Source organism: Chiroxiphia lanceolata, chromosome Z (assembly GCF_009829145.1).
Source record: "Chiroxiphia lanceolata isolate bChiLan1 chromosome Z, bChiLan1.pri, whole genome shotgun sequence".
Lineage (NCBI taxonomy): Eukaryota > Metazoa > Chordata > Aves > Passeriformes > Pipridae > Chiroxiphia > Chiroxiphia lanceolata.
Genome location: NC_045671.1, coordinates 20156351 through 20168789, shown reverse-complemented (window position 1 = coordinate 20168789; position 12439 = coordinate 20156351). Strand labels below are relative to the sequence as shown.

Genomic DNA, 12439 nt, shown 5'->3' with positions numbered 1-12439 from the left:
CAGGAATTGGTTTTTTTTTCTTATTTTATGAAAAGACACAGGAACTTTCTTTCCCTTCACCACGTGCTACTTTTTTGCATGTCTCATCAGCAGTATCCTCATCCACAACAAGGCCCTCCAGGCTCATCATCTTCTAAGTAATTTACCTAGTAAACTTGCCCAAAGGCTGAGGACTTTTTGTGGACAGTGCTGCCACAGCTCAGCTGGCTCCTGCCCTCAAATACAGGGCACGTGCTTGGGAGCTGGCAGGTTAATCTTCTTTCACACAGCTATTTGGGAACTTGCTGATGGGTTTTTAACAAGAGGATGCTAGATCAGCAAAACTGTTCCTAGAATTAATCATACTCACATTTCTGAAGACATCTCACAGACAAGTTTAAGGTTCCAAATGGTTTGTTTGAAACCTTGCCTATTAAAAAAAAAAAAAAAACAACAAAAACCCCTCAGTTTCAAACTGTGTGAGACAATATCCATCTGGCTTTTTTCAACTGATCTAGTCTGGTTCACCCTTTCTCCTATTATTATCGACTGTGGAAAATTTCAAGAGCTAAAGCTCTCAGCCTGATTGACTAAACATTCCAGGGCTTTTTTAGGATGTGTAGAAACTCCCCAACACACCCTCCCTGGCTGGCTCTTGCCACCATGCAGCATTCCTTTAGTTTCCAGCCTACAGAGGAGCTAGCTTAACTGCTTTTTCTCCCCTGGGCTAGACGGGAGGGATAACATGTCCAAGGCTAGAGTCTCCATGGATAACAACATTACTTTCAGGAATGTTGCAGCCTTAGAAAAGACCTAATAGAGCTTTCTATTTGCTTTCATTAAGGGCAAGATTTTATGAAGGCTCTGACCTCGTGGCAGACTCTGGTGTAACTATAGACACCACAATGCGTGGAGGACGGCTTGGAGTTTTCTGCTTCTCTCAGGAAAACATTATTTGGTCTAACCTGAAATATCGCTGCAATGGTAATATAGCTCTTACTTCCTTTTAGCTCACAACTAGCAAGTGACCATGAAGAACTGGTAGTGTGGCTGTTGGATTAAGCCATTTTGATCCTTTCCTTTGCCTTTCATTTACAAGTTTTTCACAGCTGTGAAACACCTCCCCTGTGAAACACCAGCAGCACAGTGCAGCCCCACTAGATGGGAAGTAATGCCTCAGAGCTGCTCCTCCCAGAGCTGCAGATTGTGCCAACTGAGTAGTATAGCTGTCATCAGAGAATCAGGAACATTATTTAAAAACAACTGACCGTGAGAGCTGTACACACACAATAAATACCTCAGGCCATCACATATGTAGGATGCCTCGAGCTTTGAATAAAGGGTGAAATATACCTGGAGGGCCAGTGGGCTCAATCACTAGGCATCAGTGTCACTCATGTACTTGCTGGTTGCTCCTGTGTGTGCGAGGGGAAGATCATAAAATGCCTTTCCTCCCATGGAGGAATCCTTCTGACTCTGTGGGAGAGTGCTGTCTTGCTTCTTTTGGTGCAAGAGCCTTGCAGCTTAGCTCTGATCTCCCACTATGTAAAATATCTCAAACCTTGATGACTCCACACAGAAGCTGATCACATCAGGGTATTTCTGCCCTGGCAGCAGTTCAGCTAGATTGAAGCAGTTCAGCTAGATTCAGCTAGATAGTAGCATCAATCCCTACCCAGCCTTTAGAAAACAATTTACCAGCCAAGTTGAAATAGTTTCCTTGTCCAGCTCCTGTAGGGGGCTGCATGGCCACTCTGTGGTGTGTTCTGCTGATGGACTCTAGTTCTTGGACATCTGGTACACTAGGCTGGCACTTGGAGGTCATGGTTAAACAGGGGAACTTCTAGACAGCAGTGCTTACAATTAAAAATTACTTCTATACATCTTAAACAATACACATTTTCCCAAAGCTGCCACTGAGTCATACTTACCTGGCAGTAAGCAGGCAGCTGGCTTTGCTGCAGGAGCTACAGAAGTTAATGAAACCCAGTCAGAAAGTCTCTGGAGTCCCCAGGTATCTCTGATCTCATTTCTGACAAGTTCCTACATTTGCAGAAAAGGCTTGAAAATAATTTCAAGCCTTAAAAAAAGTGTTCAACAAAAACCAAAGGACTTATCCCTTTTTTTTTTTCTATATACTGTGTGTGTTTATACAGTTACATCCTTTTTTGAGTTTAGAATTACCTGTCCTGCATCAGGGTGGAAATAATCATATTAAAGCTGATGTCATGCAGTTGAGTTTCACTCCTGTGGCTTCATTGTTGGCTGCAGCCTTAGCTCTACAGTTGGCTCTGTGGCTCTCCAGATAAAATGTTCTGGGACCTGGCAAAGGCAGACTGCAAACAGCACTTCAAACAGAACTGTAGCTACTCTTATGACATTGATCCATCTCCAGCTCCCTTCGCCAAGTCTCAGGTCAGGTCTTTCTGCCAGTTGCTATTTGTCCTGAGGTTAATGTTTTTTGTCCCTTCTTGTGGCATGGGAAACCATCACAGGGAAGTTGAATTAGGATACATGAGAAATAGAAATGCTGACACTGCAAACATGTCTGGTGTGCAGAGCAAGACAACCACTTCTTTTGCCTTTCTGGTCAGCATTTATTTATCAAAGTTTAAGAGTGCAAGGCACAAAGTTTTCAAAAAAATGTAATCTGAAGATTGATAATACTCTGTTGTGGCCTGGCACTATAGCACTCATGCCTCGTTAGCCTCTCTGTGATTTTCAGTGGTGTACAGCTAAAACTGAAAACATTCCCTGTTCATTCTTAAGGTGTAAACAAAAGAGAAGCATGTTACCTAAAAAAAAGAGGAGAGGTGGCTTATTCATTAATTTAATGGCTCCTTGATTTTGTCAGAAAAGACTAAACTTCTGCATATTTTCCTATTTTCAGACACCATCCCAGAGGACTTCCAAGAATTTCAAGCGCAGCAATTTGGTGTTGGGGATATTTAAGAAGTAAAAGCAAACTAACATTGCTATTGCAAACAGTAAAACAATATATTTTAAATCCTTATATGATCGTTGTTGTCCAAGTGCACATCGCAGCTTTGTTCTCATTGATGTGACTATGTCAAGACTTTTTTTTGGTATGAAAGTGAAAATAAAAAGGAGATAAAATAGACCTGGGCTTCAGTTGTTTTCAAGTTTGTCCTAAAATCTAGGGAGCAGCATGTAAATGGAGTGACACTTGCTTAAAACATTCTCAGGAAAAGTTTGAATCTGTTGCCTTTTTGGATTCAATATTAAACACGGTGGGCCAGAAAGCAAAATTTTGTCTACCTTGGATGTGTTAGAAACAACAGGTTGCATCTGGGCATGAAGTGGTTCGGAGCTGTCTGGCCAAGCCAAGGGCTTCTTAGTAACTTTCCAGTCCTGCTAGGAATAGCATATCTCCTTTGGTACAGTTATCTCTCCAAAGGAGGTAGTATCTCCTTTAGGACAGTTTAATACCTTTGGAGACTCTGTTACCTTTGTCAGACCTCTTCTAAGAACTCTATTAGACCTCCCAGCCCTCCCACTCCCAGAAAGTATGAGTAACACTACTGCATCCAGTAAAAGCAAAAAAAGCTGACTGCAGGGCGATGTAGTCACATCTTATGGCTTGCACAAGACTGAAACAAAAGAAAAAAACTACGGAGATAAATGCAGAATCACCTAAACAGAGAAAATAATCCTTTCACATAAACAAAGCCAGGCTTTGACCGGCTGTCCCCATTCAGAGCAGAGCTCTATTGGCAGGTACTGCAATCTTATGCAAATAAGTTGCCAAGTTAAAACCCCAAAACACTGCATTAAGCATTAGTAACCATTAGAAAAGGACTGGAATTGTATCACAATGTGCAGAAAGGTGTTGATAAAGTGTGCATTTCTACTACATTCTTTTTAAAAATAGAACTAGGAAAGGAAGGGAGGACAAGCTCCAAGGACCACTGAATAGAAGGATATTGCAGCTTCTAGGATAGTTACTTTAAAAAGGACAGTGGGAAACAGCAATTCAGCCTGGGGGGAGGGGAAAGAAGGAAATAAAGAGAGAATCAGAAATAGCTCTGAGAAAATAAACAGCCATAGCTCTTTCCCAGCCCAAGGATACAGGTGAAATGCTGAGTATAATTATCAGGTAAAAGTATCAAAACAACAACAACAAAAGTTTCCTGTTTTCAGTACAATAAATATACCCTTAAGGATATTACAAGCTATCAAAGGCTTTGACTACTGGCAGACTTTTCCGTGTGGGCTTGTCCATCATAGCCAATGTTTCTGGAAGCAGGGTGGCCCTGGGACCTGTCCCATGAGGGATCCTAGAGTCCTGCAGCAAAGAGCATGATGCAGGAGCATTCCTCTGGCTCAGTGCTTCATGGTGAAAGGTCCTCCAGTTTCAGTCCTCCTTTGCCCTTGGCTTCACAGCCTCACTAAACCCAACTTCATTCATCAGGTTTTCAGAGGACTGAAAGGCTCAGGAAGAGTGAAGTCCAGCAGTTGCAGAAAAACATTTGCCTCAAGAAGATGAGAGCTTGGGAAACCTACCCTCACATTCACATCAGGGATTGTGCAGTCCTTGTGTAAAAGAGTGTAAACTAGCTTCTCTAGCACCACGACCCCCTTCTGGACTATTGTGCAATGCAGACGTAGCTCCATGTGTGGCCTCTGGCAAGTGAAGACAGTGCAATCCCATATCTTTAAAACTGAACATACAGCTCTCTCTCTTGCTCCCACCACCTGTGCAGCAGCTGTTACTACTCTGGAGCTCAGAGTCCTGTAGCTCCTGCACCAGGGTCTAACATCTCAACAAAGGTTAACTCTATCATGTGTGCTGCAAACATCATGGCAAACACACTTCAAGTGTTTCCGGTCCTTGAAGACCACCTCCTGTTTTGAATTCCAAGAACGGAACATCCTGCCAGGATGCTGTGTGGTTGGGTGAGGGCAGAGTGGGCAGACTGGGCAGACTGGTGAGAGGCTGCTGAGCAAAGATAGTTGGCTCTCACAACCCTTTGGCACCACTCAAGAACCCCTCTCTGCTTTGCACTCAGGTCAAAATGCATGCTTCCCAGCTACAGGGCACCAAAACTCTCTCATGCACCAGACCTGCACAGAGAATAGCAGCCAACACTGGACCCTTGGAAGCTTGGTCAGCACAGGGAACTGTGTCCTGGTGTGGGTCTGTTAGAGCCTCTGGTATGGGTGCCACCAGTACCAGCAGGCAGGCTGCAGCGGGCACATGCTGAAACAGGACATGGATGGTGAGAGGCAAGAAACCTCCATGGAAACAAAGCACTTTCCCTGGTGTGGATCTAGGCATGTCAAATTCAGCAGCAACCCACTCTACCATCTGGGCAAGTGGAAAAAAAAAAAAATCAGACAGCTGTGTTCCAAACAAATGCACAGGCTTCAGTGCTACACCAGTCTTGAAGGTATTTTGTTTGCACTGTCAAAGTATTTGACACATCTCAAGGACCTGGATTGTACGGAACAGATGTCACAGACAAATCTATGCAATCTGTCATTGTCCAGTATTATGCTCTGGAGAAATACAAAAAATAACATGGACAGTGAAGCCTTGTAATAGTATACAGTGGTTAAAAACCATCCAAATTCAGTGACCGAAAAGATCAACCAATTTACTTTTACTGGCTCAGTAATTGCTTAGCTCATATATTTAGATACTTTTTAAGTTTCTCCTAGACTGAATTGACTTTTCAACTTCTATGTATCACAACAATTAATTTCAAATGTAAGAAAAATTTTATTGGTCCATTAATCTATAACAATAAATTCACTCAGTATACAAAAGGAAGTTTCCATAAAAACCATTAACATGCTTTATGAAGGCAAAGTTGTTAACTATTTTACAATGAAGATATTACAATTCTGAAATCTTTACCAATCCTTAGAAGTCAAACTGTTACAGTTGCTACAGATCACAACACTAGCAAAAAATAATTAAACTAGCAAACCTCCACTTCACCAAGCTACAGCTTAATAAAATAAAACCACACATACATGCCAAAAGGTTCTCTTAAGATACTAAGAATCTTTTAAAAGACTAATTAAAATCCTCTCACCATTAAGAAAATGTGTTCATATTTTGACTATTTTGCATCCAGTTTTTGAACATGGCATATATGAGGCTGAACACCATGCACTAGTGGTGAACAAAAAGCAAGACAGTGAAACCATTCCTACTTAATCTTTTCTCAGCTTGAATGTTACAAGTGGAATGATTTTCTCTGGAAGTTAATTCTTCTAGCTTTCAGTGTGCATGGATGTCAAATGACACCTAAGCACCCAGACTTGAATCAGTAGAGGAAAACCAAAGCTACAGTAAGATCGACAATTCAGTATTTCCCCATAGCTTTCCAAAATTCTTGGCTTTGCACTTTCTTCTTGGCTTTGCACTGAGGCTTCTTTGGCAAAAGCACGGCTGCAGTGCTGCACCTTGCAGCTCTGGTGAGCAAAAGCCCTGGAAGCTTTAAGCTGCTGGAGTGATTTCAGGGCTGATGATTATGGCTCCAAACAGGCCTCTGCAAACGGCTACACACTATGCACTGACAATTACTGGAGACTGGCAAACAGGGAGGGAAGTCAATGTGGCTTGTATCTGAAATAAATTCCAACTTTTAAAAAACAACATTAATGAACAGGTGTGAAATTAATCAAATCCAGGTTTGATAAAAAAAACAAATCAAAACAGGATTTAAGATTTAAACTGACAGAGTTTCTTTGGGCACTAGGAAGCAGGCATCATGCCAGTCTCTCAGAGTTTCTGCTTCAAACCCTGCACAGTGTGTCTGCATCCCCATTGTGGAGCACTTGGGCATTCTGCCATCAGGATGTTGAAAATGCAGAGATATACCAGTTCCCAAGCTACATATCTTGTTATGAGTACAAAAAGCCAAAGCTTTCGAAGCACTTGACCCCTGGCACTCCCTTGTACAGTCACATGAAACACTGAATTCTAACCACTGTTTATGAAACTGAAGACACAAGTAAAATGTCCTGGTGCTGATTATGTATTTCCCTCTGACAAGAACTTGTAGGCCACTTCAGAAAACAAAGAATTAGTTTTCACAGAGGAAAACTGATCCATAAACTATGATCATTGACTTTCCTTCAATGCTGCAGGCTGTCCTGCTATGAAAAGGAAAGGATCGATAAGACCTGGCAGAGAGGTCTTTGCTAGTTTCTAACACCAAAGACATCCCATTGGACAGGCAGCAGGTTGTCTGGATGTGAAACAGGTTAGCAATGCCTCTAAAAAACAAATCCAAGGAGAAAAGGCAAATAAAATAAGATACAGCCTGCAAGCAAAAGACATTGCTTCTAAAGCCCAGAAGGAAAATGAGAGCAAACTTTTAGCTGCAGATAATCTCAATTTGTCTAGCCACATAGGTACAGTCTTACGGTATTTTGCTTCATCAACTTACTTAGGAGAAAAGCCTAACAGTTTATAGTTTATAAAATATTTATAGCATGTTTTAAAAGCAGTTAATTATTTTGTTGCTGATCTGTTCAGAGATGCCCATGATACTGTGGGCTGCTACCCAAAGTACCAGCAGCACTATCTTGAGTATCCAAATTTTCCTGATGCATCAGTAAAAAACAGAGAAGCAGCTGTTTTGTAAGTGCAACGGTTACTTCTTTAATAGCATAGTTCTAGCCCAGAAATGGCTGCAGCAGTGGCTGACAAAGCAGTTACACATGCACAGTTTATAATATACCAAAGCGCTTATAGATTTGTAAAAAGGTGCTAAACCACAAAATAAATAAATAAATAGACATGCAGTGTTCATGATTCTGCAAGGGGGCAAACCCTCTCTCTGGACTACACATACTGCAACACTGCATTACGCATTTCAGAGGAAAGTTGCCCAACCCTGCCAGGATCTATCACATTAGCTGGGCATGTACAAGCTGTTTGAACCTCATGGAAGTGCCTGAAGCAGAAAGCTAAGAGTATCACAAACGTATAATACCTTCAATGTGTAATTGCAGTGGAGTTCCTTACTCGGCATCCAGATGCAAGGGCTGCCTGCACACTTTGAGGAACTAGGTGGCAAACAGCAAGCAAGCATAACCATCTGCTTTCCGTACTTCCCTGATGTGGTTTTATTGTCTTGTTTTGTTAGACCTGCTACTTGGACTTAGAGACTTGTTCTCTGAGTCTGCCCCACTGATTTTACGCCAAAAATGAACCAGTCATGGTTGTGGCTCTTCATTGCCTTCATGAGAAAAACTAAAATTGTTCCAATCTCAGATGATACTGCAGCAGTCAGGTCCCAAAAATCTTTATCACGGTAAATTTGAAAAAGTAGAAGAATGCCAGTGAAACTGTTTCACCCTCCTAGCAGGACAACTGCCAACACAGTCTGTTTCTCTGAGAGTCTATTAAACGATAGCATTAGTTCAATTTAACTAGAGGAAATGTAGCACAAGACATGTTCTCTAGTCTTCCTGTCTTTGCAAGCTTCCTCTCTTCACAGAGTCCAAAACCACTAGGAGCCAGAAATAGTGCACCAATTACGTCTGGACACAAATTCACCGAATAATTGTGGCACAAGGCAGGATAGATATGGTGCAGCTAACCGCCTCAAGAAGAGCAGTCACCTGCACTTTCAGGTATGGGAAGAGAAAGTTAACGGTTTACAGTTTAAATATAAATGTAAGTAAAACCTACTTGTTTATTTACAAAAGCATCAGGCTACTTGTGAGTTCTCCCAGTTACTTTTCCACTGCACAGTAATACCTGAAGCAGTCTTATCCCCAAAGGTTTGTCAAGCACAGATTATTTGGTCTTCCACATGCACCATGGGTCTGACTGTGCCCTGTACACACTGGTGTAATGTACGAGGCAGCATCACCCAGTCACAGGTTCAGTCCAGTATCAGTGCCACGTGAATTACTAGCTACATACAGCAGTAGGTATGAAGGCACTTCTTGAAAAAGTTTTTTTAAAAATTTCATTTGCATGAACTGTTTGGAATATAGGGACTGGGCATTTGAATCCTTGACCCAAGCTGAGGATTTTATTAAGTAGTTGCATGTGGAAGTTCACAGTACAGATTTTACAGCAAACACTAAGGCTGTAACATTTGCCTGGCCAGCAGGAAGTCTTGGCTTGATGAGGAAGCAGAGGCTTTGCACACCCAGGTGCACTAGTTACCAATTACTTAGAAAGGCCTGGAACTCCATCGTTGGATCTGGGGCAACAACATGGACACACAGGCCCTCAAAATTATTTTTGGGGGTTTTTTCTCTCAACATTTGCTCAGTAGCAGACAAAACTGTGTAATCAGACACTGCCCCATTCTTACCCTATGTATACCTGCAGATCTAGATGCTTAAGATCAATAGTTGGTAGACGGTAAGGAGGAAGGAGAAGCTCGGTGAGGTGAGTGCTGTGTAAGAATCGACTCATGCCTCACTGCGGACTTTCTGTTTACAGCCTTGTTTCCTCTGTGCAAAACCTATTTCCTTAAAGACAAACTATAGAAAAAAGAGCACAAGGAGGAGCAGAAAGTCCTTATGTAGGTACTACATAAAATAAGAATTTTCATAAATAATTAAGAACATCCATTGGCCAAGATATGTATTAAGATCATCTATATTTGTGACTGGGATGCCTGCTATCAGAACCAGAGAACACTTACCATTCTGTGCCTTATAACTTGACATAGTGCATGCCTTCTTTAAAGCTCCTTGCCCTGATTGTTCTATTACAAAAAAACATGGCTAATTTAAAAAAAAAAAGGTCAGTTTCTCATAGTACAACAGATATTGCACTAGAAGGCAAATCCTGCAAGCCTCTAGGGACCAGCCAAGGCAGGAGGAAGAGGAGCCTGGACCATCTCAGTTGCAGCACACAACTCCAGCACTGGATCAAGATTGTTTATCAGAATAGCTGCTATGAGGTAGGTGGGACAACTGTTAGTTGTCATTGCACAGCCCATAAGCTCTTAGAGATGGCACAGATAAATGCTTCTAGATTGAAAATGCATTAACAAAGGCCTTTTCCTGCTGCAGAAGGATCTCCATAGCAAGACTCCAAATGCAGACAGAGATATACTGACAGGTCTCCATGCTAGCAGAGCTCTTGGCAGGATCAGAATCTCCCAGCAGAAGCAAAGGGAAAGGGAAAAACCTGCCTCCCTCTCCAGAGCTATTTGTTGCTTTTCTGACTAATGTCAAAGCCAAGATTTAACTGCTTTTTTTTAACTATTGGCACAAACAAGGAGAAGAGCACCGAGACAGTCACTGCTGGACAAACTCCTTCCCTTAGATCTCATGATAGATGTATTTTGAGACTCTAATCACAGGGCTAGGTGGTATAAGTATACAGGACTGAAGATCTGTAGATTTTGTTTCAGGTAACAGTGCACAGGGTGGGGAAGATCGCACCCCTAGAAAGCTCCAAGCAGGACAGAAGACCTGGTACACCATAGCAACAAGGCAGCTAAAAATGGTAATGAAAACAAGGGCAGAACTGAGATGCACTATATTAAGATTACTCACCAGGTGTACATTAGCCATCAGTTATTGCAACAGAACAACTAAGGCATGCAAATCTTTTTGCCACCTCATAGGCCCCTATGCTGTGCTTTTCTTTGTTTTGCAGAAAGCATTGGGTGAAGATTTAAGGCTCAATCATATTTAAAAAACAAAAAAGAGAAACTGCTAAATTGGTTAATTTTGTTTTTATCCTGCATACTTCACACTGTATGGGGGTGTATGGGTATATATATATATATATATATGCAGAGGGAGAGAAGACAAAATCTCTGGGACTAGCATAAGTCATAAATTCATCCAACTGGAATGTAGATAACTATGTGAGTTCAACCTTATTCAGCATTTAGGGCATATGAGCTGTTGTTCTACCACCAAATCATCTGCTTAGAGCAAAAAAAAGGGTGACAAGGTAGTGTTTAATATTGTCAAGTCATTTGTACTAAGGCAGTTCCTTGTTATATTTGTGTCTCCTTGTTTTAATGACTGCTTACTCCGATTCCACTGCTTGGAATAGGAGTTCTCCAAAGGAAGTTTTGTCTTGTTAAAACAGTGGTTGGCTAACTCCCATCCCAACAGCAAAATTAATATCAACAAAGGAGTATAAAAATATAGCAGTTAGAAAAAATACTTTCCAACCAACACACAGGGAGAAAAGGAAGATGACACACTACAGTCCTTTTCCAACCATAAATGCATTTAAAATATTATAAAATTAGTCATGGAAACAGAACTGAAGATCCTAGGAGATCTTTAGACACAAGCTGAAACAGCAGGGTCGAAACGTAAGCAAGCACCCTACTTTTAAATTTAACAGCAACTGACAGTGCTCCTGTAATTAGCATTTTCTCAACAGCAAACATTGTGAATAAAGAATGTACCGTATCTTAAATCCCCATGCAGTACACTCAACTTTTAAATGAACTGGCAAAGCAAATTTGGGCAAAATGAGAATTTGTGTGTAGGACTCCCCTTCAGTTAATAACTGGACTAGATATAAATTGCATATAATACCCAGGTGCCTTTTAAAGTTATAATAGAATAAATACTATCATTGGTAGATTCCTTTCTCAATCTAGGTGTACAATAACTTAATATATTTAATATGTTGATAAACAATTTTTAGTAGATGCTTTGGCAGTCAAATTCTTATATATTCTCTTACTTCTACTGAAGTATTTAGATATGTTTTTGGAAAAAAAAATCTGCATACTACTTACAAGAATTATATGCTGTACAAAACAGCATTCCAAATCATCACTGCAAACTGTAAAAGACATAGTTAATGAAAAAGTATAAAAAGGAATGTATATTTGCTAGAAGATACCCAACATTTACAGGAAGAAAGAAGATACATCTGCACCATGATTTTCGCTTGTCTTGTCAATGAAGCCAGAGAAAGATTGTCAGTTATTTGAAAAGCACTTCACTTATTCCAGTTCATGCAAGAATTGTGTTTCCTACATACCACATGAGCATTATAAAGTTCTGGAACAGATTTGTTCCCTTGGGCAATGCTTGTTCATGATAATAAAAAAGGTAAAAAATGTCTTCAATCATTCATTTAGTCTGACTGAAAAGATACTAGCTGGTACGTTATGATAAATGGGATACGTGTTTCCTCATTCCAAAAAAACCCAAAACCAAAAACAAACCCACCAAAAAACCCAAACAAACACGCAAAAAAAAAAAAAAAAACCAAACCAGAGGAAAACTTAGAATGATCTTTTGACTGTTCACACTGAGAACTCTCTGGTTGGGCAACAGAGTGGAGCAATAAGAGTCCATAAGTACAGACAGACACAAACCCAACAGGAGACCATCTTAATCCAGAAGATGGACCAGGTTCCACTGAAGAATTTTTCAATCTGAGCACTTTCATAACTGTTAAAGAGAAATAAAAAAGCAATAAACACACTATTCATATCTCAGACTGCAGAATCCACTACTTTTTGAA

General features: G+C 40.8%; 2 protein-coding genes and 1 long non-coding RNA gene across 7 annotated transcripts in view; 1 reads left to right on the top strand and 2 right to left on the bottom strand.

Moving 5' to 3' along the window:
- The window catches only part of THBS4 (thrombospondin 4), a 39204-nt gene extending 36113 nt beyond the window's left edge, over positions 1–3091 (top strand). For 3 of the 5 annotated variants that reach the window (XM_032675797.1, XM_032675799.1, XM_032675801.1), the window contains 3 exons: positions 824–963; positions 2285–2394; positions 2870–3018. In XM_032675797.1, the coding sequence (XP_032531688.1) occupies positions 824–963; positions 2285–2394; positions 2870–2938 (319 nt within the window). In that variant the 3' untranslated portion in view covers positions 2939–3018. Of the gene's footprint in view, positions 1–823; positions 964–2284; positions 2395–2869 lie in introns of all 5 variants that reach the window. The other 2 variants (XM_032675798.1, XM_032675800.1) reach the window with 2 other exon arrangements.
- The window catches only part of LOC116780602, a 32094-nt gene extending 27667 nt beyond the window's left edge, over positions 1–4427 (bottom strand). The window contains exon 1 of the long non-coding RNA XR_004354531.1: positions 350–4427. This is a non-coding gene — a long non-coding RNA (uncharacterized LOC116780602). The remainder of the gene's footprint in view (positions 1–349) is intronic.
- A 1275-nt stretch (positions 4428–5702) lies between these two features.
- The window catches only part of SERINC5 (serine incorporator 5), a 44205-nt gene continuing 37468 nt past the window's right edge, over positions 5703–12439 (bottom strand). The window contains exon 12 of the mRNA XM_032676276.1: positions 5703–12366. Coding sequence (XP_032532167.1) covers positions 12219–12366 — 148 coding nt within the window. The 3' untranslated portion in view covers positions 5703–12218. The remainder of the gene's footprint in view (positions 12367–12439) is intronic.